The following is a 26207-nucleotide window of genomic DNA, read 5'->3' on the forward strand; positions in this document are numbered from 1 at the left end:
TCAGTTACTGCGAGGGTCTCCTCAGGGGTCTCAGCCCACAGGCAGGTAGGATCAGGATGCACCCCTTTTGAGGATAGGGGGATTATGAAGTGTCCAGAGAGTGGTGGCACAGAAGTGGAGACACTAGGGTGTCCAAATGTGGCTCCTGGCTTAGGGGAGATGATTTGTAAAGTAAAATGGCTGCAGAGATTCTGAATCAAGCACGGTTTAGAAGCATCGTGCTTCGTTGGCTCATCACAGGCACTGCCGCCAGGGACATTGGAGGTGACTTCTGTTGAGTTTTGCTGACTGCACAGGAGACACTGTCATACCCACAGAGAACAGCAGGGGACATTTCTGCCAGAAACATCACTATGACATAGTAAAAATGATTGTAACCCAGCAACTCAGGAGGCCGAAATGGGAGGATCACTTGAGTCTAGGAGTTCAAGACCAGCCTGGGCAATGTAGGGAGACATCATCTCTGAAAAATAAAATAAATTAGCCAGGCATTTGGGCTGCACCTGTGTATAGTCTCAGCTACTCAGGAGGTTAAGGCAGGAGGATCCCTGGAGCCCAGGAGGATGGAGGCTGCAGTGAGCTACGATGGTACCACCGCACTCCAAGCTGGGTGACAGAGCAAGACCCTGTTTCTTAAAAACAAACAAACAAACAAAAAGATTGTAAGACAGCAAATGTCAACTTGAGTTAGTAGCTGAAAAAAATAGGCTGGGCGGGGTGGCTCATGCCTATAATCCCAGCACTTTGGGAGGCCGAGGCAGGCAGATCACAAGGTCAGGAATTCAAGACCAGCCTGACCAACATGGTGACACCCCGTCTCTTTTCGTATTTGTAAAAATACAAAAATGAACCAGGCATGGTAGTGGGTGCTTGTAATCCCAGCTACTCGGGAGGCTGAGGCAGGAGAATCGCCTGAACATGGGAGGCGGAGGTTTCAGTGAGCCAAGGTCATACCCACTGTACTCCAGCCTGGGCAACGAGAGCAAAAGTCCATCTCCAAAAAAAAAAAAAAAAAAAAAAAGGCGGCGAGCAGGAGTTCAAAGGGTGGGAACAAATCAGTGACGCGTGAACAGACTGATTTATGAGGGCAGGGGGCAGAGTCCAGCAGCTGCTCAAAGGCCTTTCTGCTTCTGTCGAAACAAGTACGTCACATGCAGAGTTCTAGGCCCTCCTGTGTCGTCCGAAGGATGGGGTGAAGGCCTGGGTTACCGAGGGGGCACGAGGCACCCACAGGTCGGGGATGAGGAGGCCTTGGCCCATTGTGGGAGCGGGTGGTGCGGAAAGCCCATGAGGGCTCTTGAACATTCCCCAGCACCTGACAGCGGCCAGCTGGGGACATCTTCCAGTTGCAGCTCAGCCTTCAAAGTCAAAAGCCAGCATCACCCACAGCACCATCCCCAGATCCATTCTAGGTTCTGCTGAGGTTTTAGGTGGGACTTTCAAAAGCAGAAGAAACGATGCTAAAACCGAAAGAAATTTGCCACTAGGGAGAAATGCTTTCTTTTCACCAGATGACAGACTTCAGGGTTTCTGATGAAAGTCACCGCAATTTCTTCTTTCTCCTTCAGGCCCGATTCTGCTGCCCTCCCCTGTCCTCCCATCCTTTTTTGCCACAACGGGGGAAGCCCTGAAAAACCCTGGTGTTTTCAGAGGCTGTGTGGAGCCCAAGGAAGGGGAGGGAAAGGAAGTGGGGCTGTCATTTACTGACCATTCAGTTCCTGATCGGGTTCCCCAAGAAGCAGCTGGGACTCTCCAACCCGAGCTCACTTCCCCTGGGGTCTCTGTCGTTAGGCAGATGGCACCCCCATGGCTGTCCCTGCCATGCTCCCTCAGACCCCTCCCTGCTGCCTCAGTGTCTCGGCCTCCACCCTTCCCTGCCTCCTGCCTCTCCCTGCCTACCCTTCTCTGGACCCAGGCTCCTTCTGTCTGCCTACAAGCATGCTCGGGTCTCCCCATCTTAAAAACCAGGTCTGAACCCCCTGAAAACCTCTCTCGGATTTCACAAACATGCGCTTGTGGAAAGCAGTTTATGCTCTTGAACTGACTCACTGCTCCCACTTCCTCCTGCTGCCATCCAGGGCCTGCCCGTTCCCCCTCCAGCCTCCCTGTCAGCTGAGCCCGCCCTTGGCCAGGCCCTATGGCAGCTCAAGGTGAAGCGGTCCAGTCTCTCAGCCGCACTGGACACCCTGACTGTCGCCTGCCCCGGGCCTCTCTCCCCTGTAGTCTTTGAGGCCTTTACCACTGAGGGGACTGCTCCTTGACCTCCTCCCTACTCTTAATTTTTTTTTTTTTTTAATAACAGCTTTATTGAGATACAATTCACATTTTCTGTGCTGTCCCTATCTCAAAGCGTACCATATTCAGAGTTGCGCAGTGACCCCACAGTCCACTGTAGACCTTTTCCACCCCAGAAGGAACCCCGTGCTTCTTAGTGGTCACCCTCTATTTCCCCGCCATGCCCTCCAGGCCCAGGCATCATGAATCTGCGTTGGGCCTCTGATTTGTCTTCATTTTCACCTTCTCTGTCAACCCGTGGTCTGCAGCCTTTGTTTTGCTCTGTACCCCAGGGACCCCTCTCACAGCACAGGTCTGCATTCCAACTGTGCCAATGCTCCCCCGAAGCCCTCCACACCCATACCCTGGACGGCAGCCTCTTCCTGACTGGTTCGCGCCCCAGCCTGGCCTTCTGCTGCCCTCCCCAGCTCCAGGCTCCTGCAGCACCTTCTCTCCTCATCCCCTCCCTCACCGCTCCTAAGTCCACATGCAGGTTCACACCTCCTCATGCTTCCCACACCTCCTCACACCTCCCACAGCTCCACACACACTTCACACCTCCTCATGCCTCCCACTCACACCTCCCACTCACACCTCTTCATACCTCCCACACCTCCACATGCTTTTCACACCTCCTGTTATGGCTTGGCTGTGTCGCCATCCAAATCGCAGCTTGAATTTTATCTCCCAGAATTCCCATGTGTTGTGGGAGGGACCCACAGGGAGGTAATTGAATCATGGGGGCAGCTCTTTCCCATGCTATTCTTGTGATGGTGAATAAGTCTCACAAGATCTGATGGGTTTATCAGGGGTTTCTGCTTTTGCTTCCTCATTTTTTCTCTCTTGTCGCCACCATGTAAGAAGTGCCTTTTGCCTCCTGCCATGATTCTGAGGCCTCCCCAGCCATGTGGAATTGTAAGTCCAATTAAACCTCTCTTTCTTCTCAGTCTTGGGTATGTCTTTACCAGCAGTGTGAAAACGGACTAATACGGTAAATTGGTATCAGGAGTGGGGTGTTGCTGAAAAGATACCCAAAAATGTGAAGTAACTTTGGAACTGAGTAACAGACAGAGATTGCAACAGTTAGAGTACTCAGAAGAAGACAGGAAAGTGTGGGAAAGTTTGGAACTTCCTAGAGAATTGTTGAATGGCTTTGCCCAAAATGCTGATAGTGACATGGTCAATAAAATCCAGGCTGAGGTAGTCTCAGATAGAGATGAGGAACTTGTTGGGAACTGGAGCAAAGGTGACTCTTGTTATATATTTAGCAAAGAGATTGGTGGCATTTTACCCTTTCCCTAGAGATTTGTGGAACTTTGAACTTCAGAGAGGTGATTTAGGGTATCTGGCAGAAGAAATTTCTAAGCAACAAAACATTTAAGAGGTGACTTTAGTACTCTTAAAGGCATTCAGTTTTAAAAGGGAAACAGAGCATAAAAATTCATAAAATTTGCAGCCTGACTATACAATAGAAAGGACAAACCCATTTTCTGAGAAGAAATTCAAGCAGGCTACAGAAATGTATATAAATAGCAAAAAGCCTAATATTAATCCTCAAGACCATGGGGAAAATATCCCTAGGCTATGTCAGAGACCTTCACGGCAGCCCCTCCCATCATAGGCCCTGAGTCCCAGGAGAAAAAAGGGGTTTTGTGGGCCGGGCCCAGGGTCCCCATGCTGTGTGCAGCCTAGGGACTTCGTGCCCTTGTCCCAGCTGCTCCAGCCATGGCTGAAAGGGGCCAATGTAGCGCTTGGGCTGTGGCTTCAGAGGGTGGAAGCCCCAAACCTTGGCAGCTTCCATGTGGTACTGAGCCTGCAGGTGCACAGAAGTCAAGAATTGGGGTTTGGGAATCTCCGCCTAGATTTCAGAAGATGTATGGAAATGCCTGGATGCCCAGGCAAAAGTTTGCTGTGGGAGTGGTGCCCTCATGGAGAACCTCTGCTAGGGCAGTGCAGAAGGGAAATGTGGGGTCAGAGCCCCCACACAAAATCCCTATTGGGGCACCGCCTAGTGGAGCTGTGAGAAGAGGGTCACTGTCCTCCAGACCCCAGAATGGTAGATCCACCGACAGCTTGCACTGTGCACCTGGAAAAGTCACAGACACTCAACACCAGCCCGTGAAAGCAGCCGGGAGGGAGGCTGTGCCCTGCAAAGTCACAGGGGTGGAGCTGCCCAAGACCATGGGAACCTACCTACCTCTTGCATCACCATGACCTGGATATGAGACTTGGAGTCAAAGGAGATCATTTTGGAGCTTTAAAATTTGACTGACTTGCTGGATTTCAGACTTGCATGGGCCCTGTAACCACTTTGTTATGGCCAATTTCTCCCACTTGGAATGGCTGTATTTACCCAATGCCTGTACCTCCATTGTATCTAGGAAGTAACTATCTTGCTTTTGATTTTACAGGCTCATAGGCAGAAGGGACTTGCCTTATCTCAGATGAAACTTTGGACTGTGGACTTCTAGGTTAATGCTGAAATGAGTTAAGACTTTGGGGGACTGTTGGGAAGGCACGATTGGTTTTGAAATGTGAGGACATGAGATGTGGAGGGGCCAGGGATGGAATGATATGATTTGACTGTGTCCCCATCTAAATCTCAACTTGAATTGTATCTCCCAGAATTCCCATGTGTTGTGGGAGGGACCTGGGGGGAGGTAATTGAATCATGGGGGCCAGTCTTTCCTGCGCTGTTCTCGTGATAGTGAATAAGTCTCAGGAGATCTGATGGGATTATCAGGGGTTTCCACTTTTGCTTCCTTCTCATTTTTTTCTTTTGCCACTGCCGTGTAAGAAGTGCCTTTTGTCACCACCCGTGATTTGAGGCTTCCCTAGCCATGTGGAATTGTAAGTCCAATTAAACCTCTTTTTCTTCCAAGTCTCGCATATGCCTTCATCAGCAGCATGAAAACAGACTAATACACCTCCTCATACCTCCCATGCCTCCACACTTTTCACACCTCCTCACACCTCCACACACCTCCCATACTGCCTCACACTTCCTACACCTCCCATATCTCCACACACTTTTCACACCTCTTCCCATCTCCTCCCACCTCCCGCACCTCCCCATGCATTCCCACGCCTCTCATACCTCCTCACACCTCCCATGCCTCCTCACACTTTTCAATACCTCCTCACACCTCCCATGCCTCTCCACACCTCCCCATGCCTCCCCACGCCTCTCACACTTCCCACACCTCCTCACACCACTGGTACTTATTACTGACATGTCTGTCTGCCTGTGTATTTCTCTGGGACAGGCCCAGCTTCTCCTTCTTTTTACAATTCTTGGGTCCAACCCAGTATCTGGTGCTGAGTGTCAGTTGACCTGACTTGAACACCAGCAGTCAGAAAGCCAGGATGATGTAAATTTTCATCTGGCCTCATTTGTTCCTTAGCCTCTCATAGGGGTCATATCTCCCTCTTTTTCATTCTCGTACATCTGGGGACACTGAGCAGGGAGTGCCCACTCTGTCAAAGCACCAGAGAGTATGACAACAGAATTAATGTCTGCTTCCCCACAGGAGCCGTCGCCCCTCCCAGCCAAGTTCCTGCCAAGGTCAGTGGGAGCCAGTGCAGACTGGCAGAGATGGGCAGCCGGATATGAGAGCCCGGCCAGTCAGAGAGCCAGGGTGAGCCAGGAGGTTTAGCTCAAGTTCCGGACACCCATCAATCTTTAGTACAGTCTCTCAGAACACACAGGGGAGTGGGTGGGAGAGTTTAGATTTTTGTTTTTGAAAACTTGGTTTATGCCCTTTAATTAACGAGGGCAAAAGTTGTACTGAAATTATATGTGTGTGTGCTGATATTATCTATATAATAAGTTATATAGATAATGTAAGTGCATATATATATTATTTCAGTTTCACATGCCAGGAGTTAAAACACAACTTTAAGGAACTTAAGTTTAGGGATTAACTTGAAGGATTAAGGAAGTTTCTAAGCACAGCTTGAATAGTGCCCAGATGAATTCGAGAGAGAGAGAGAGAGAAAGAGATAGATACATAGATGGATGGATGCATGGAGTTTCGCTCTTGTTGCCCAGGCTAGAGTGCAATCGTGTGATTGTGCAACAGTTCAGCTCACTGCAACCTCCGCCTCCCGGGTTCAGGCAATTCTCCTGCTTCAGCCTCCCAAGTAGCTGGGATTCCAGGCATCTGCCACCACACCTGGCTAATTTTTATAGTTTTAGTGGAGACAGGGTTTCACCATGTTGGCCAGGTTGGTCTTGAACTCCTGACCTCTGGTGATCCACTTGCCTCAGTCTTCCAAAGTGCTGGGATTACAGGTGTGAGCCACTGCGCCCAGCCCGAATTCAAGATATATTGCCACAAATTATAAGAAGTGGATAGAGTTTTTCAAAATCATGGTCAAGGCTTTTATTTTGATGTTGCTAGCACTGTGGCTTTGAGCTTGGGAGGATCAAAATGACTGATTTAACATCAGATTGTGCCTTGATGGCCGGGCGCGGTGGCTCACGCCTGTAATCCCAGCACTTTGGGAGGCCGAGGTGGGCGGATCACGAGGTCAGGAGATCGAGACCACAGTGAAACCCCGTCTCTACTAAAAATACAAAAAATTAGCCGGGCGCGGTGGGGGGCGCCTGTAGTCCCAGCTACTCGGGAGGCTGAGGCAGGAGAATGGTGTGAACCCGGGAGGCGGAGCTGCAGTGAGCCGAGATCGCGCCACTGCACTCCAGCCTGGGTGACAGAGCGAGACTCCGTCTCAAAAAAAAAAAAAAAAAAGATTGTGCCTTGATATGCTGATGACTTTTTCCCTTCAGGCAGGCAGGTGGATCTAGTGATGAAATGAGTGAGGGTTTGTGAATTATCCGCTTCTTGGCTGGCGTAAGTCATCCTTTCCTTTCAGGGCTAGAATGGTGAACTCCAGGGCCCTCTTGTACTCAGTGCATTGCTTGATCTGTGTTCATGTTCGTGGGGTAAAGGCTGGGGAGCATCTTAAAGTTGCTGCTGCTTCTCCTTTGTTGTTGTTGTTGTTATCATCACTCTTATTAAGGCTGCCGTGAACCTTCTGTTCATGCTTGGTTCCATAGCACAGTGCTTTGCAAACTCTATTCCCGGGAACACGCATTAGGAAGACTGTAACTGGTCAAATAAATTTGGAAAACCACTGTCTACCGTATGTTTCTCTTGAAGATTGACGATGTATCTGCCTTTGAAAGGCTCTGAGAATTCCTGCAGGGGGAGACAGTTTTCCTAGCAGTTTCTGAACTTGTTTGATCACATGACATTTATTTTCAGTAATATTTCTTACTAATTTCCAGTTCTGCTGGGACAGCTTGAGGAGGCCTGCCTCAGAATAAATTCTTACAAGTGGAATTGTTGGGGCAAAGCGTATGAACATTTATATATGGTGGCCCGGAGCACTGCAATATAGCCGCTTTATGTGTTGGATAAGAGTAATCCAGGAGCGTTGAACTGAGTTCCCTACCACTCAGTAAACCCCACCAAGTAGGCAAAATACCAAAACAGATTTTTATATTGAACGGGTCAAACACTTTTAAAAAAATTCTGTAGTTTCTTCTTCTCACTTTGGCATTTGTGAAGAAGCCTCAGTTATTAAAAGCAAGATCCCTCAGGACTGTTTAACAGAAGGGCATTGTTCTACATTGCATGAAATCGGTAGCATATTTTGTAATGGAACTTTGGAGTCATGTATTAATCTGTTTCTTGTTTCTAAGAGAGGTTGTTTGGTAACGTGTCCTTTTATGGGTATCAGAGAAATACCAAAGGTGATGTGTCTTGACTAAAATCCCGTGGGGGGTTGTCAGATAAAGCGGAACCAGGACTTCTTTAAAGGAGGGTTGCTGTACTGAGCCATCTGTTGCACCATTACCAGAGAAAAATATTTTAATGTATACATGGTGTAAACCCCTACCTCTTACCTATTTCCAAAAAGGATTTATGACAAAGAGAAAACTCACAGCAGAACCAAATAATTCTTCTAGAAGGTTGGAAGGCTCACCTGTGAAGCTCAGAGGAGGTTATAAAAGGGAAGAAGTGCTTACTTAAAAGTCTTTAGGAATGGCCGGGCACAGTGGCTCACGCATGTAATCCCAGCACTTTGGGAGGCCAAGGTGAGTGGAGCACTTGAGGTCAGGTGTGAGCCACCATGCCTGGCCATCATAAGATCATTATCTTATGGTTTTTTTTTAAGAGCTGAGGCCTCACACTATGTTGGCGAGGGTGGTCCCGAACTCCTGGGCACAAGCGATCCTCCCACTTCAGCCATCTCCCTGAGAAGCAGCGGAGAGTGGATGTGACCGGGGGATTCATGAGGGAGAGGAGGACCAGGCGGGTATGCACGTTGAGCACCAGGGTTCAGGAGCTTCAGGGGGCTGTGGGAGGAAAGGCCCCGAGGCCGAGGGTGGGTTTAGGAACTCCATGGAGAGCAGTTTGCTTGCAAGTGGGGAATCTGAGTCTTCTTTCCCCACCCCAGCTTCATTGAGGTATAATTGACAAAGATGGAATATATTCAAAGTGTGCACTGTGATGTTTTGATAATACATATACATGAGGAATGATTCCCACAGTCAAGCTAGTTAATAACATATCCATCACCTTACATAGTTGCCCACCCTTGTTTTGTGGTGAGAACACTTAAGATCTCTCTTAGCAAATTTCAAGTATACAATACATTGTTACAGACTGTAGTCACCACGCTGTGGAACTCGCCAGGACTTACTCAACATGGCTGGAGGACACTACGCTAAGTGAAAGAAGCCAGGCACAGAAAGACAAATAGATCCCGCTTATATGTGGAATCTAAACAGGTTAGAACTTGTAGAAATAGGGAGTACAGTGGTGGTTGCCAGGAGCTGGGGGATGAGGGGGCTGTGGGGGGAGAATGGAGAGATGTTGGTCAAAGAGTCCAGACTTGCTGGAATGGGGGTCTTCAGCTACTCGACAGATTGTTTCTGAAAAGCTATCCTGTCTCCTCCAGTCTTCCACACCCTTTCTGTCTTCTCCCAGTACTGTACTGCAACCCTATTAAACCCCAGGGATCCGTGTGCTCATGTATAACTGCTCCACGGGCTACCCCAGTCCCCAGAGACCCCCCCGCCCACTGAGATCCCCATGAGCCTGGGCCCCTGCTTGAATCTCCAGCACATGCTGTAGCAGTAGCAGCCTCCCTGTCTGGGGAGTGGAAGCGTGCGTGGACGTCTACTTTCTGCCTCCTCTTCACCTTCTCGAAGGCTCTGCCAGGCTCTCTGCCATCCAGTGTGTGTGGGCAATTCAGCAATTGTGAAGACTTAGAAAAGAGCTTGAGAAATGCCAGTCTGCAATATTTCTCTTTTAGAAAACAGTCCAGTGTAATACTTCCATAGTCCAGAGACGTTTTGTTATTTTAAATGTACTGCAGTGTTTGAGGCCTGGGTAGGCAGACACTTACTAATTTGGTGCCAGCAAAAATGCTAATAAAGAGAGTGGACTGCTTATCTTAAATAAGAATCTTAAGGCCGGGTGTGGTGGCTCATGCCTGTAAGCCCAGCACTTTGGGAGGCTGAGGCTGGTGGATCACCTGAGGTCAGGAGGTCGATACCAGCCTGGCTAACATGGTGAAATCCCATCTCTACTAAAAATACAAAAATTAACTGGGTGTGGTGACACCTGTAATCCCAGCTACTCGGGAGGCTGAGGCAGGAGAATCACTTGAACCCAGGAGGCAGAGGTTGCAGTGAGCCGAAATGGCGCCATTGCACTCCAGCTTGGGCAACGAGAGTGAAATTCCATCTCAAAAAAAACAAAAAAAAATCTTAAGAGAAATACTTGGCCATGGTAGACCAGTAATACATTTACTTTTGTTTTCTTTTTTTTAACCGTCCTTTACTGTTAAAACTGTATGTGCAACGTAAGAAATATTTGGCATAACAAATGTGGATGTTTTAATTACAAAATACATGCCCCAGCACCGGGGGCTGCAGGGGCAGAGGAATTCCCAGTGATGGTATCAGTCTGGTTCTGTCAACCTGCCATGTTTTTCTGTCGTTGCAGGTGATTTTCAAAGCCAAGTCAAAATATTCTCCAGAATTACTCAAATACCGGTAAGTACCGCGGGGCATCTCTTTCTGTGGTAGAAGGGGAAAGTGCTGACATGTGAGTCTCATCTCTCCGTCAGGGTTTGCACACATCGCTGCTCTGTGAGCCGCCAGAAGCAGTCCTGCCTGCTGGCTGGCTGCCCACAAGCATCGTGTGCATTGCCGGTGACAGTCAGGTCATCGAATCATGACTTCATGAATCATGGGGGCTTGCATCATACTTACCCAGTTCGGAAACAAGAGCCTGGTGCCTTTCCTAACAGGAGGAAACAGATGGGAATAAAATAGGTGTATGTTGCCTCTAAACCTTTCTGAGAAGTAAGAGCCTCAGCAGAAGGAAACAGGGTTCCTTGAAGATGCGGTGCTTTGCCAGGTGCTCCCCGTTCCCCATCCTGCCCCTCCCATGCTCCAAGTGCAGGTGCAGTTGCAGGTGTAGGTGCAGGTGCAGCTGCAGCTGTGGAAGGGCCTTGCCCCTGCAGCCTACCACCTGGTGGCCTTACGTGCCTTGTCTCAGCTGCTGGTAGGCTCCGGCTCCTTGTTTTCCGGAACTTCAGAGCCCATTGAACCCTAAGTTGCTACACAGCTACTTGAAAGGTATCCATCCACATCCAGAAATACCGTTCTGACCATTCAGTGCTCAGTTAGGCACCATGAGGAAGAATGTATTATAGTTGAGAAGTGGACACTATATTTGTAAAGATGGCTTAACACAAAGGCTTGCAGAATCAGGCAAAGCAGGATATGTAACATGCCAAAAGCATGGACACCGGGAGGCATGGACATTTTGTGGAAGAAGAGAGGCTTGTGCCGGAGTGTAATCTGGAAGGGAACCTCTTAAGTTATGTGAAGAGGGGGATCTGCATTTTCTTTTTTTTTTTTTTTTTTTTTTTTTTGAGACGGAGTCTCGCTCTGTCCCCCTGGCTGGAGTGCAATGGCGCGATCTCGGCTCACTGCAAGCTCCGCCTCCCGGGATCACGCCATTCTCCTGCCTCAGCCTCCTGAGTAGCTGGGACTACAGGCGCCAGCCACCTCGCCCGGCTAATTTTTTTTTTTGTATTTTTAGTAGAGACGGGGTTTCCTGACCTTGTGATCCGCCCGCCTCGGCCTCCCAAAGTGCTGGGATTACAGGCGTGAGCCACCGCGCCCGGCCTGCATTTTCCTATGTAGGGGTTCATAGCTCTCCCCAGATTTTCAAAGAGGCCTATGACTTTCCTAAGGCCAAGAACCAGTGGCTTAAAGAATAGTCAGGTTTGGCCGGGCATGGAGGCTCATGCCTGTAATCCCAGCACTTTGGGAGGCCAAGGTGGTCTGATCACTTGAGGTCAGGAGTTCGAGACCAGCCTGGCCAACACAGTGAAACCCTGTCTCTACTAAAAATACAAAAACTATCTGGGCGAGCTGGCGCACATCTGTTGTCTCAGCTACTTAGGAGGCTGAGGTGGGAGAATCACTTGAGCTCAGGAGGCAGAGGTTTCAGTGAGCCAAGATTGCACCACTGTGCTCCAGCGTGGGCAAGAGAGTGAGAATCCGTCTCAAAAAAAAAAAAAGAATGGTCAGGTTTGACTGGGGTTGGGGGAGGAGAACAGGCCTCTGGAAGAGGCGAGGGGGTGCAGCGTGAGTCCAGGGGTTCTGGTGTCTCTGCCCAGGAGAACTCCACTGCCTCCGGCAAACATTTCTGAAAAGGTGACTCTGGCCATCACCTCCTGGGGTCAAAATGAAAAATTATTTTGTCATTTTAAAAAATATGTTAAATCGTATACATATTTTATTTAAATATATATCATCTAAAAATACATAAAGACTTTTTACTTAAAATTCTGAAGGTGTAATAGTTTAATCCTGAGTTTATATCCAAGGAAACCAGTTCAGAAAGTTTCTCTGAAGTTCAGAAAGTTCTGTGAAGGTGCCTGGGCCAAGATATAAGTCCCAAAACTCACCATCCCGGGCTTTGTTTTGTTTGTCACCTGATCTTGCTGTCTCCCTTCACTGCTTTGCACGTGGCTCAGTTCACGTCTCTGCCAGACTCAGGTGGAGCCTCAGCATCCGCTATGAAATGATGTTGGTCCCAAGGAGAGCAATTTAAAGTGCAGGTTGAGTGTCCCTAATTTGAAATGCTTGGGACCAAAAGTATTTCAGATTTCAGATTGGATTTTGAAATATCTGCATATACAGGCTGGGCACAGTGGCTCACTTCTGTAATCCTAGCACTTTGGGAGGCTGAAGAGGGTGGATCATTTGAGGTCAGAAGTTTGAGACCAGTCTGACCAACATGGTGAAACCCCGTTTCTACTAAAAATACAAAAATTAGCTGGGTGTGGTGGCAGGCGCCTGTAACCCCAGCTACCCAGGAGGCTGAGATGGGAGAACTGCTTAAGCCTAAGGGGTGGAGGTTGCAGTGTGTGGAGATCACGCCACTGCACTCCAGCCTGGGCAACAGAGCGGACTCTGTCTCAAAAAAAAAAAAAAAAAAAAAAAAAGGAAAAAAATATTTGTGTATACATAATGAGAGATGAGGGGATTGGATGGCACACAAGTCTAACATGAAATGTATTTATGTTTCAGATACACCTTATACACATCTCCTGAAGGCAATTTTATACAATTTTTTTTTTTTTTTTTTTTTAGGAAAAAGAGTCTCCTTCTGTCCCCCCGGGTGGAGTGCAGTGGCGCGATCTCGGCTCACTGCAAGCTCCGCCTCCCGGGTTCACGCCATTCTCCTGCCTCAGCCTCCCAAGTAGCTGGGACTACAGGCGCCCACAACCGCGCCCGGCTAATTTTTTGTATTTTTTAGTAGAGACGGGGTTTCACCGTGGTCTCGATCTCCTGACCTTGTGATCCGCCCGCCTCGGCCTCCCAAAGTGCTGGGATTACAGGCGTGAGCCACCGCGCCCGGCCTATACAGTATTTTTAATAATTCAGCATAAAACAGTTTTAACTGTTTTGACTGCAATCCATCACATAAAGTCCGGTGTGGAATTCTCCAATTGTAGCATCATGTTGATAGATGCTCAAAAAGTTTCAGATTTTGGAGCATTTCAGATTTTGAATTTTCAGGTTAGGGATGTTCAACCCGTATAAAGTACAAGTAGACAGTTCCCTCTCTTCTCCAGTAACAAAATAGTAGCCTCGCCTCTGCATCTATAGTCTTTGCCCTGCATGCCCCCAACCAGAAATGTACGTCAAAGCATGAGTGAAGATGGGTGTGGAGAACATTCTGTCTGATTAGATCATGGAACTGATTTTATCTTGGAAGCAGTTGAGGCTAGGGTAATTAAATGTCTTCTAAAGGTGGAATATGAAAGCACTGGTCAGAAGGGAAATTGTTTAAAAAGCTTTCAACCTCTGAGCACAAGGACTGGGGTCTTCAGGTGAGAAGATATGTGCGTGGGGCAGTCCTCGCTTGATCCTTGAGCCGAAGTGTACCTCAAAGACAGGCTGTGCTGACAGTTATGGCTGGATTTTATTGGGAAGGGATTTGCAGAAATGAAGGGAGAAGATGAGGAGAAATATAGTTGGATCCAGATGTTAAAAATGAGATGTTTGGGACCCGGCACGGTGGCTCATGCCTGTAATCCCAGCACTTTGGGAGGCCGAGGTGGGCAGATCACCTGAGGTCAGGAGTTCAAGACCATCCTGGCCAACATGGTGAAATCCCGTCCCTACTAAAAATAGAAAAATTAGCCAGGCGTGGTGGTGTACACCTGTAATCCCAGCTACTTGGGAGACTGAGGCAGGAGAATCACTTGAACCCAGGAGGTCGAGGTTGCAGTGAGCTGAGATTGCGCCATTGCATACCAGCCTGGGCAACAAGAACAAAAACGCCATCTCAAAAAAAGAAAAAGAAAAAAAAAAGTGAGATGTTTGGGCCAGTGAAGTTGGAGAGTTCCTTGAAACAGGAGGGTGAAGTTTCAATGGGAGATGCCTGTTAACCCAGTCCTAGTGATTTTGTTGCCAAATGTAAAGAAATACTAGGAGTTATTCCTGTGTGGGCACATCTTTAGTCTCATCTATAGAATTCCTCAGTTCTCTTAAACCGGACGCCACTAGAGACATTTCAGGCCACAGTCTGTCCCTTGAGATGATTTGGTATGTTGGCTTCTAAATAGATTGGCTTCTGTAATTTAATCATGACTCCCTTGAAATAAAACATGAGCCATTAGTCTAGAACTAGTGGAAACTTTCCACTCCAGTCTATTGCTGTGGTAATTCACTGGTTTTGAAGATAATTTCTATTCAGCTCAGCCAAGAACCACTTTGTTTTTCACTTAAAACCTCCTCTGCCCTCCCACATCTGCTAGCTCAGAGTTTTGCTGGAGTGGAAGGCAGTTTGATTCAGGCTTTCTCTTTCTCAGTCCGTGTATTTCAATTTATTTGGTTTAAGAAATGTGAACATTGGGCATGGGAGTGCTCAAGAACACGTTGATTTTAAACATTTTCAACTGTTTGCCCTCTAGCTTTGTGATTTTTTAAATAAGTAAAAAATATAGTGAGCCAGGTTTTCTTTTTTTTTTTTTTTTTAAAGAGACAAGGTCTCAACCAGGCTGGAGTGCAGTGGCGGTGGTGCAATCATAGCTCACTACAGCCTTAATCTCCTGGGCTCAAGTGATCCTCCTGCCTCAGCTTCCTAAGTAGCTGGGAATACATGTGTACGTCGCTACATCCAGCTACCAAAAAAAAAATTGTTTTTGTAGAGACAGTGTCTTGCTATGTTGCCCAGGCTGGCCTTGAACTCCTGGACTCAAGCAACTCTCCCTCCTTGGCTTCACAGAGTGCTGGGATTATAGGTACACGCCACCACGCCTGGCCTGCTTTTCTGTTTCTTTAAGTGAAAAAGCAGTGGCTTATGTTTGTAATCCTAGTGCTTTGGGAGGCTGAGGTGGGAGCATCACTTGAACCCTGGAATTCAAGACCAGCTGTGACAACAGAGCAAGATCCCATTGCTACAAAAAAAAAAAAAAAAAAAAAATTCAGCTGGGCGTGGTGGTGCGCGCCTGTATTCCCAGCTACTCAGAATGCTGAGGTGAGAGACTCGCTTGAGCCTAGGAGATTGAAGCTGCAGTGAGCTGTGATTGCACTACTGCTCTCTAGCCTGGTGACAGAGCAAGACCTGACCCCCAAAAAAAAAAAAAAAAGGGAAGAAAGGGAGGGAACAAAAGAGAAAGGAAGAAAGGAAGGGAAGGAAAGAGAGAGAAAGGAAGGGAGGGAGGGGAACAGAAAGAGGAAGGAAGGAGGGAGGGAGGGAAGAAGGAAGGAAGGAAGCGATGGTATTGAGAGATACATTTAAAGCATGCTTTACAGCCCCTTGCTTCTGTCGCCTCCCAGTGGGAGGTGGTCAGGCGCTGCTGTGTTGGCTGCCTTGAAGACTCGCCTCACGCCTGCATCTGCTGACCAGCAGCACTGATCCTTCTGGTCCTACAAGCAAAGTGGTCTTCCCAGATGCGGGGTCACACTGATTGTTTTATTTCTTTGGGTCATTTCTGTCATCATGCCAAGATGAGCTATTTATCCTGGCCCTATGGTTTAGGTTAAAAAGAAGTAGTTTTGGGGGCAATGTACAAAACTCTGTTTTTGTGAAAACATACTTTTTTGATACAGTTATTCTGGCCCCCTTTTAAAACTCTCTCACTACACCTCCAGGTCACTCCCTTTCTACCACAGCTGCAGGCATAGAGGGAAAAAAACTTGTTTTGCAAGATGGTTTTGCATTATAAAAGTGATAACAAGCGTATTAGGAAAAAAATTATAAAATAGAAAAAGATAGACATTTTGTGAATATAGACATGTGGAAAGAAAAAAAGCAAGTCCACTGAACCTTCCTTCCTCCCAACATAAACCCCCCTCCAGCCCTAAGGAAATACAATGATGTCTGTATTGCATTTCCAATTTTGCATCCTGACTTTTTAACTTGATGTTAGATCACACATATTTTTTCCATATTGTTTCAAATCTCCCAACACAGCCTCCTTTCTTAAGATAATAACAGGCTTTTGTTTAGTAGACTAAACAAAGCCTCCTAAAGGCTCAGAGAATAGGATTTGATACATAAAAATCAAGGGGGAGGAAGGTTCCAGGCAGAAAAATCAGCTTGCAGAAAGACGGGAGGTGGAGACACCCAGACATGTTTAAAACATGGAGTTGACTGGGTGCGGTGGCTCACGCCTATAATCCCAGCATTTGGGAGGCCGAGGCGGATGGATCACGAGGTCAGAAGATCGAGACCATCCTGACTAACACGGTGAAACCCCATCTCTACTAAAAATACAAAAAATTAGCCGGGCATGGTGGCGGGCGCCTGTAGTCCCAGCTACTCGGGAGGCTGAGGCAGGAGAATGGCGTGAACCCGGGAGGCGGAGCTCGCAGTGAGCCGAGATCACACCACTGCACTCCAGCCTGGGCAACAGAGCCAGACTCCGTCTCAAAAAAAAAAAAACAAAACAAAAAAAAACAAAACAAAACATGGAGTTGACCAGCTTGATTAGCATGTAGCCTGTCCATAGATTGAGTGCCTCTTGAGTGCTTGGGTCTGGAAGATGCAGGGTGGGGCTTTAGGGCAAAGGTGAATTAGGAAACTACATTAGTTCTGGTCAGAGGCATGAGACAGTGTGTGGAGCTGTCACAGGAGGCATGGATAGAGTGGGAATGAAGAATCTACTGACCTTGACAATGGATTACATAGCGGGTGGATGGAATCAAAGCAGCACATTACAGTTAAAGAGTCTATGAAAAGCTATGGCACCTTTAACAGAAATAGGAATACTTAGAGGCGTGTTAGAAGAGGGACACAGGCTGGGTGTGGTGGCACGCGCTTGTAGTCCTGGCTACTCAGGAAGCTTAAGTGGGAGAATCACTTGAGCCTGGGAGTTCAGGGCTGCAGTGAGCTAGGATTGCATCACTGCACTCCAGCCTGGGTGACAGAGCAAGACCCCAACTCAAAAAAAAAGGACATTTGGAATTGAGTTTGGGACATGCTGGCTTGAGGGGGCAGGGCCTCCGAATGGCAGGCTGTTAGGGACATGAGTCTGGACTCAGATCAGAGGCGTGGCTTGAGACAAAAGATGTTCGAAGTCAGTCGTACAAAAGTCATGATTGAAGCTACAGAAAAAAGCATATTTTCTGAGGAAGAGTGAAGGCCAGGTGCAGTGGCTCACAGCTATAATCCCAGCACTTTGGGAGGCCGAGACGGGAGGATCACTTGAGGCCAGGAGTTCGAGGCTGCAGTGAGCCATGCTTGTGTCACTGCATTCCAGCCTCGGTGACACAGATGCTGTCTCTTAAAAAATACAGAAAATCCTAAGAGAAAACAAATTTTCTACTCATTAAGTGGAAGCGAATGATCATCAAGGCCTTCATCCTCATTGTGTTTATGCTGAGTAAGTGGAGGAGGAGGAGGGAGAGGAAGGCCTTGCTGTGTCAAGGGTGGCAGTGGAGGAAAATCCATACATAAGTGGCCCTGCACAGTTCAAACCTGTATTGCTCAAGGGTCAGCTGTATTTCAAACAGCACCCACAAGGAATCATTTGGAAAACGTAAGTGGCTGCCTATGTGGAATGTGTGTACACACCAGCAAGGGTCCAGAAACAATAGGGCCATGGCCAGCCGGTTCTAGATGTTTCTATCTAGCGCTCTTCACAGAAGCACAGCAGATAAAACAATAAAAGCAGGACTTTTGAGAATCTGGAATACAGATTTTTGGTAACTCCCAAGTGGCCCTGCCTTTGTTTCTCTCCACAGCTCCTTTGGCTCATACCCCCCTCCCCTGATTCCCCCATCACTGCGAGAACATGGGGCAGAGCACATGAAAACCTGTAAGCCAGACGCTGCCCTCAAAGCTCCACAGCCATGATTTCCCTGGCCCACTCCATGGCCCCAAGAGACTGACACGGAACACCTCCAGCTCTAGGGAGGAGGAAGCAGCGGGGCTTGCTTGGTTAGGCGACTGGCTCAAGGTCTCATGCAAATTTCAGTTTCCTGATTCTGACCTCCTACACCCAGGGCTTTACAGCAGGTTCCAGGAGGAGAAGAAGCACTGCCACGTTGAATGCAGTGTTCCACAGTGCCAGGTGATCCTGACCGTGGAAACATGAGAACATGAAGCAAAGAGTGTGTCATAGAATTGAAAGATAGGGCACTTAGTGGGAGCCCGGCATGGCATTTTGAGGCTGGGGATGTGGGAGGGTGGGGCTGCCCCTCTCATGCCCACAGTCTGGTGGGGAAGAGGTTGGAGGTGCGGAGGGAACAGCAGGGCCTGTGACATGAATGGAGGGGACTTGCTCAGTGATCAGGGCCTAGAAAAGAATCTGTCCATGACAAATCATTAATGTCTGTTTGAAAAGCTCTGAGCGCATTATGACACGTGAGGTCAAATCCCCAAGACTTCATAGCGCTCCCCATCATCACACAGCTCTTGGGGGGTGGGGGACGCTGTTCCCATCCCCCTGCAGCCATGCTGGGGTGGCGGCTCCCCTCCTGCATGTCCGACTTGCTCGTCTGTCTGATGCAAGTATTGTATCGCTCCTCCAGGGCACACACATTCCTTAATGTGGCACCTTCCTGCCCCGCTGAGCTGCTTGGAGGCCCCGGGCCGCCTGGTCTTCATCCCACTCTCTCAGCACGGGCCTGATGAACAGCCAGCCCCAGGGCTGTGCAGTGAGAAGCCTGCAGTCTTTTTCGCCTCCCCAGAAAGTTGTTTAATTCCCCTGTGATGGCTCGTTTCCCCACTAGCCAGGGGAAGACCTAGCAGCTGCTGTGCTAGAGCATTCATAGGAAATAAAAGGGCAGCTCTTGAGAGCTGATGTCATGCTTTTTGGACTGACTCCTTCCCTCCCTCTTAAACCTTCTTTATGGAGACCCTGCCACCTACAGCGTGGATAGAGAGAGTGGAAATGGGGAGTCTCATTTTCCACGGGACTTTCTGTCTAGGGAGACGCAGGCATTGATCAGATGGTCGCCCGTCTGTTTTGTTATAAACTGTGATGAGTCTGTGAAGTTAAAATACAGGGGACCAGGAGAGCAGATGTCAGAGAAACCTGACTGCCTGTGTACCCGTGGTGTGTGTGCATGGGTGGAGGTGCAGGGAGAGTCGAGGGGTGTGTCTGCTGCAGTGCTGTTTGAGCTAAGATCTAGAGGATGAGCGGGAGCCGGGTAGACAAAGTTCTTTGGTAGAACTGGGTTCTGAAAGTTATGTGAGAGGTTTTGCCAGTGGGTAGTACATTATTAATTACAAGACATAAAATGCCATTCAGATTAGCCTGAGTAAGTGGGGGTTGCTATGTCACGATGGAATCTGAAGGCAGGAAATAAAACTGCAGCTGGGCATGGACCTGGGTGGGCTGAACCAAGGTCTCTTTGGCCCATACTGCTCCTCTCTGTCCCTTTTTCTCTGTCTGCCTCTTTCTTTTCTACCCCCTGCCTCTCCCTACCCACTCCCTCTCCCTACCCACTCCCTCATCATCAGTGGCATGTCTAGATCTGGGACTAGAATCCCAGTTTCCATGTCTGGGTTTTCCCATAGATTTTATACAGGTCACTTAGGAAGTGTGTAGCTCTGAGAAACTACAGGTTAAAAATGGCCAATGAAGTAGAGTTTTGCATCTATTGATACTTGGGCAGTTTCTGTGGCATGTTTTTTTTTTTTTTTTTTTGAGACTGAGTCTCACTGTGTCACTCAGGCTAGAGTGCAATGGCGTGATCTCGGCTCACTACAAGCTCCACCTCCCGGTTCAAGTGATTCTCCTGCCTCAGCCTCCCGAGTAGCTGGGATTACAAGTGCGTGCCTTAACCTCCTGAGCAGCTGGGATTACAAGTGCGTGCCACCACGCCCAGCTAATTTTTGCATTTTTAGTAGAGATGGGTTTTCACCATGTTGGCCAGGCTGGTCTTGAACTCCTGACCTCAAGCAATCCACCCACCTCGGCCTCCCAAAGTACTGGGATTATAGGCGTGAGCCACTGCACCTGGCCTGTGGCAGATTTTTAATCACATTAGTGAGTGCTCTCTGGACTCCATGTCAATAATGACTTTTGGGGGTAAAATGCGTTATACAAATTCATTATCTCATCTAATCCCCACAAAAGACCTATAAATAAGGTAGGTATTATGTAGTCTTATTTTCAAGTGATGGAACCAAGGCTCAGAGAGGTTGCATTTGGCCTAAGTTAATTCTGACAATGTGGAGTTCAGAATGCCTGTAAAACCCCGTCCCCAGCCGTGCTCTCCACTCTTTGATGTGAGTAGGGAGTGCTCAGTGAGTGTCCACACCAGCCAACGTGTGTGAGCTCTCAGTCCTCACAACATCCCACAGATAGGGAAAGTGGGGTTCAGAGAGGTAAAGGACCATCCAGAGCCACAATTTGGGGTCAGTTTGTAATTTGAATCTGGGAACGTCTACTGCCAAAGTCCAAGCTCTTTTTTTTTTTTTTGAGATGGAGTCTTATTCTGTTCCCCAGGCTGGAGTGCAGTGGCGCGATCTTGGCTCACTGCAAGCTCCGCCTACCGGGTTCACGCCATTCTTCTGCCTCAGCCTCCCGAGTAGCTGGGACTACAGGCACCTGCCACCACGCCTGGCTAATTTTTTGTATTTTTAGTAGAGACGGAGTTTCACCGTGTTAGCCAGGATGGTCTTGATCTCCTGACCTCGTGATCCGCCTGCCTCGGCCTCCCAAAGTGCTGGGATTACAGGCGGGAGCCACCACACCTGGCCATCCAAGCTCTTAAATGTAACCTTTGGTGTGTCTGCTTCTAGCAGTTCACCAAAACACATCACAGTTTCCTTCTAGGTCGACCTGGGATGGGCAGTTGACAAGTTTCTCTCATGCTTTCCAGGTTGCCCCTCTACCTGGCCTCCCTCTTCATCAGCCTTGTTTTCCTGTTGGTGAATTTAACCTGTGCTGTGCTGGTAAAGACGGGAAATTGGGAGAGGAAGGTTATCGTCTCCGTGCGAGTGGCCATTAATGACACACTGTTCGTGCTGTGTGCCGTCTCTCTCTCCATCTGTCTCTACAAAATCTCTAAGATGTCCTTAGCCAACATTTACTTGGAGTCGAAGGTAGGTAGAAATGTGGTCAAGATCCCTCCCATGAAACGTGTTCTAAAAATAGTTTCCTGGTTTGCAAAAGTGCATTTTGATGAATTTTAGACTTGATTTTGCCTTGACTTTCTCTGTTTTATTGTGTCCCACACAGGGGCTACTCACTTTTTTTTTTTTTTTTTGAGACGGAGTCTCACTTTGTCGCCCAGGCTGGAGTGCCGTGGCGCGGTCTCGGCTCACTGCAAGCTCCACCTCCCGGGTTCATGCCATTCTCCTGCCTCAGCCTCCCGAGTAGCTGGGACTACAGGCACCTGCCACCACGCCTGGCTAATTTTTTGTATTTTTAGTAGAGACGGGGTTTCACCATGTTAGCCCGGATGGTCTTGATCTCCTGACCTCATGAGCTCACCCCTGTGGCACACAAGCTAACAAAGCACTACTGGCAAAAGAAAATAGTATCTCAGGTTTAGTTAATGACTGACTGTCTAATAACAGTACTCAAAAGTCAGTTTTAGTTTTTTGGTCATGTTAACTATCCATTTTGAGCCAGGGGTCTTTTAACTGTCTTTGGAAATTGATAGCTTCATAACGTGGGGCACAAATCACTGATGTCCACATAATTCCAAGCCCAAAGTCACATGAGGGCTCCTGTATTCCCAGCCTCAAAGACTCTGGACAGAGCTGTCCTGAGCTCTGCCCCAGCCAATGTCCCTCTGAGATTGTTTACTTGCCTCCTTGAGCCAGAGGCCCTGGCCTGGGCTCACCTGCTGTGTGTAGAAGCCAAGAAGATCCTCTTGGAGCTGAGCAGCGGCCATTAGAGGTTTAGCAAATGAGCCATCTGACTTTCTTGCTTGTACACTCCAGGCCTCGGGAAAATGGTGCGTATTTTAACCCCGCTAAAGGCATCTCCAAACCAAGTCCCAGGGTCCTTATGAAGATACTTGAAATTGTAGGAAGGAGGAGTGTGAAAAGGACTCTGATGGAAGACCCAACGAGACCACAGTGCCCCGAGATCCCAAAGGGCTTTACCAGACTGATACCAGGCAGGGGCTGGGGAAGGGACTGGTGTCTTGGACCTGGAGTGGCCCATACCTCCTGCTCCCTCTTTTCCAGGGCTCCTCCGTGTGTCAAGTGACTGCCATCGGTGTCACCGTAATACTGCTTTATACCTCTCGGGCCTGCTACAACCTGTTCATCCTGTCATTTTCTCAGAACAAGAGTGTCCATTCCTTCGATTACGACTGGTACAATGTATCAGACCAGGTCAGTGGGGGTTCTGAGGAGGTGTCACCTGACCAGGGACCACAGTTGACCCTTGGTATCCTCGAGGCACTGGTTCCAGGACCCCAGACAATACCAAAATCTCGATGCTCAAGTCCCTGATATAAAATGGTGTAGTATCTGCATGCAGCCTACACACATCCTTCTGTATGCTTTCAATTAATCTCTAGATGACTTACAATACCAGATACAACACAAATGCCATGTAAACAGTTGTTATACTACATTGTTTGAAAATGTGTATTTTTAATTGTTACTAGTATTTGTTATTTTCAAATATTTTTGATCCACGGTTGGTTGAGTCCGCGGATGTGGAACCCGCCTATATGGAGGGCCGACTGTATTTGCATTTCAGTGGTTCACATGGCAGAGAAGTACAGGCTCCTTGTTTCTCCCGGTGAATGACTGAGTGACCTTGAGAGGTCACCTCCCTGTGTGACATCTGAACTCATCTGTCTGATGGGATCACAGCACCTGCCTCATTCCCTTTCACATGTCTTTTGAGAAAACCAGGAGATTACATATGTGTGTGTATGTATCCACACACATGTGCACACACATACTTTTCACTCCATTCTCCCTCTTAGGGCTCATGTTAAGCAGTACTTAATTTTGTTTTTTGTTGTTGTTGTTTTGTTTTTTTTTGAGATGGAGTTTTGCTCTTGTTGTCCAGGCTGGAGTGCAATGGTGCGACCTCAGCTCACTGCAACCTCTGCCTCCCAGGTTCAAGCGATTCTCCTGCCTCAGCCTCCAGAGTAGCTGGGATTACAGGCACCTGCTACCATACCTGGCTAATTTGTTGTATTTTTAGTAGAGATGGGGTTTCACCGTGTTGGCCAGGCTGGTCTTGAACTCCTGACCTCAGGTGATCCACCCGCCTCGGTCTCCCAAAGTGCTGGGATTACAGGCGTAAGCCACTGCGCCAGCCAGTACTTAATTTTTTTTTTTTTTAACATGCTTCCATATAAATGTAAGATGGTATTATTAAAGGGTGACATTTGCAAAGATTAAGCAAATTGTATTCAGATTTCAGAAAATACATAGGACTATGAAGTTATGAGAATTTTTTTTTTTGTCATCATCCTCCTCAGGGAGAGAATGATTTTTAATAGAGTATGTACACGGCATTTGAGAAAATCTAGACAAAAGTGACTGAGGATATTAAAGTTTTAAAAAGCTCATGGCACTAGTTGTTGCAGTATGATACTCCTTCTAAAAATTCGTTCTATACATGTATAAGTTACGAGTCATAAAGCAAATGAACAAAGGTAGTGAAATGTCATCTGCCATCCACACTCACAAAAAACTCAAAACAACAATGAGAATGAACCAACATTCACTCATTTGACAAACAGCATTTGGGGCAGGAGTCGGCTGTCGCCCAGACTGGAGTGCAGTGGCGATCTTGGCTACTGCAAGCTCCGCCTCGGGTTCCACGCCTGTTCTCCTGCCTCCAGCCTCCTGGTAGCTGGGACTACGGCCCCACCACGGCGCCCGGCCCCTAATTTTTTGTATTTTTAGCAGTAGAGAGCGGGGGTTTCACTGTGGTCTTGATCTCCTGACCTTGTGATCCATGCTCAAAGTGCTGGGATTACGAGGAAAGGCAGGCCACTTGACCCAAACATTTTTTTCCCTTATCTTGGGCACTGAGAAAAATGCCAGGGATACAAAACCAAACAGACTCATTCCCTGCCCTTTGGGAGCTTTGTGGTCCACTAAGGAAAAGAGACACACAGATTAGCTATTAACAGTAAAGAAATGTAACTTCCCTATTATAAATGTATTAGATTGATTTGCAAAGGTTCCTTAGCTTTTCCTGGAAAAGTATTGAATACCTAACCATCTATAAATGTGCTTCTAACATCTCAACAGTGCTCAAACCCTCAGCTGCATTTAGATAGTGGAAGAAAGAATAAAATGATCATGATAAGCTAAACCTGTGAGGACAAGGTAAAATTGTATTATAATTAGAAAGGATTAAAACCACATCTCTGAATAGCCCAAGCCACGTCCCGATATGACACAGGATGGCAGAAAGTGGGGCAAGGCACTGCTAAGGGTGTGCACTATTTTTAGGAAATCAAGTATATAAAAATCTAAACTTTAAACAATGATTAATTAGAGACAAGCATAATACACAAAGGATTTGATTTTATATTGTAGTAAAATATACATAACATTTTAATATTTGCTATTTTAACCTTTTTGTTTTTTTTTTTTTTTTTTTTTGGAGACGGAGTCTCTCTCTGTCACCAGGCTGGAGTGCAGCGGCACAATCTCAGCTCACTGCAACCTCCACTTCCCGGGTTCAAACGATTCTTCTGCCTCAGCCTCCTGAGTAGCTGGGAATACAGGCGAGTGCCACCACACCCGGCTAGTTTTTTTGTATTTTTAGCGGAGATGGTCTTTCACCGTATTGGCCAGGCTGGTGTTGAACTCCTGACCTCGTGATCCGCCCACCTCGGCCTCCCAAAGTGCTGGGATTACAGGCATGAGCCACCATTGCCTGGCCCGATTTTAACCATTTTTAAGTGTACAGTTCACTGGCATTAAGTACATTCAGTGTTGTGCAGCCATCATCACCATCCATCTCTAGAATTTTCTCATCTTCCTAAAGTGAAACTCTGTATCCATTAAACAACAAAGATTTGGTTTTAACAAAATTACTTCAGTTTTTCTTTCAATTAAGAATGCGTGGGTGCTCTGCCTATAAATTCTGTATATAGAGGAATAGCCATTCTTTATTTCTGTACTTTCCTAATCTTGCTTTCACAAGCAAGCAACAAAAAATTTTATGGGTGGGTGCAGTGGTCTGTAATCCTGGCATTTGGGAGGATCACTTGAGGCCAGAAGTTTGAGACCTCATCTCTACAAAAAATAAAAAATTAAAATTAAAAAATTAGCCAGGCATGTTGGTGCACACCTGTAGTCTTAGCTGCTTGGGAGGATCACTTGAGCCCAGGAGCTGAAGGCTGAGGTGAGCTGTGATCACACCACTGCACTCTAGTCTGGGTGATGGAGCAAGACCCTGTCTCAAAACAAACAAACAAACAAACAAAATATATATATATATATATATAAATTTATAATTGCAATAGATTTAAAATATGACAATCTTTAAAATTCTTCTATTTTTATGGGATATTTACGGTTATCTGGTTGTGTGTTGCCACCAAAATAATCTAGGAGCAAGCAAACAAATGACCACAGTTGTATACCTTATTTGTGCAGAATCAAAAAAGAACACATGATTGAGATGTGATGTAGAGGAAGTAGGAGGGTGATTTTTCTGAAAGTAGCCTGAGTAGTTTTGGTCACCATGCTTTAAGGATGATGTTACAGAGAAAGCAAAACAGTTAAGTGTAGGTGTTTTGGCCCTTTTCAGGTACATTCTTTCTTTAAAACAATGGCCTTTCTGATATGGTTGCCCAAACCCAACCATGCAGTTTCCTCACGAACCTTCTGTTCTGAAGAGAGAACACTGCTCCACCAAGCTCTCTGGCCATCTCACTGAGCCGCATACCTTAGGCTCTGATGATTCTTTTTCTAGACAAGCTAGCC

The 26207-nt window shown here is 47.4% G+C and overlaps 1 protein-coding gene across 1 annotated transcript in view; it reads left to right on the forward strand.

Moving 5' to 3' along the window:
• GPR137B (G protein-coupled receptor 137B) overlaps positions 1-26207 on the forward strand; it is a 70512-nt gene that overhangs the window by 17730 nt on the left and 26575 nt on the right. The window contains 3 exon segments of the mRNA XM_031659710.1: positions 10296-10345; positions 21161-21383; positions 22479-22628. Coding sequence (XP_031515570.1) covers positions 10296-10345; positions 21161-21383; positions 22479-22628 — 423 coding nt within the window.

Source organism: Papio anubis, chromosome 1, assembly GCF_008728515.1.
Source record: "Papio anubis isolate 15944 chromosome 1, Panubis1.0, whole genome shotgun sequence".
Taxonomy (NCBI): Eukaryota; Metazoa; Chordata; class Mammalia; order Primates; family Cercopithecidae; genus Papio; species Papio anubis.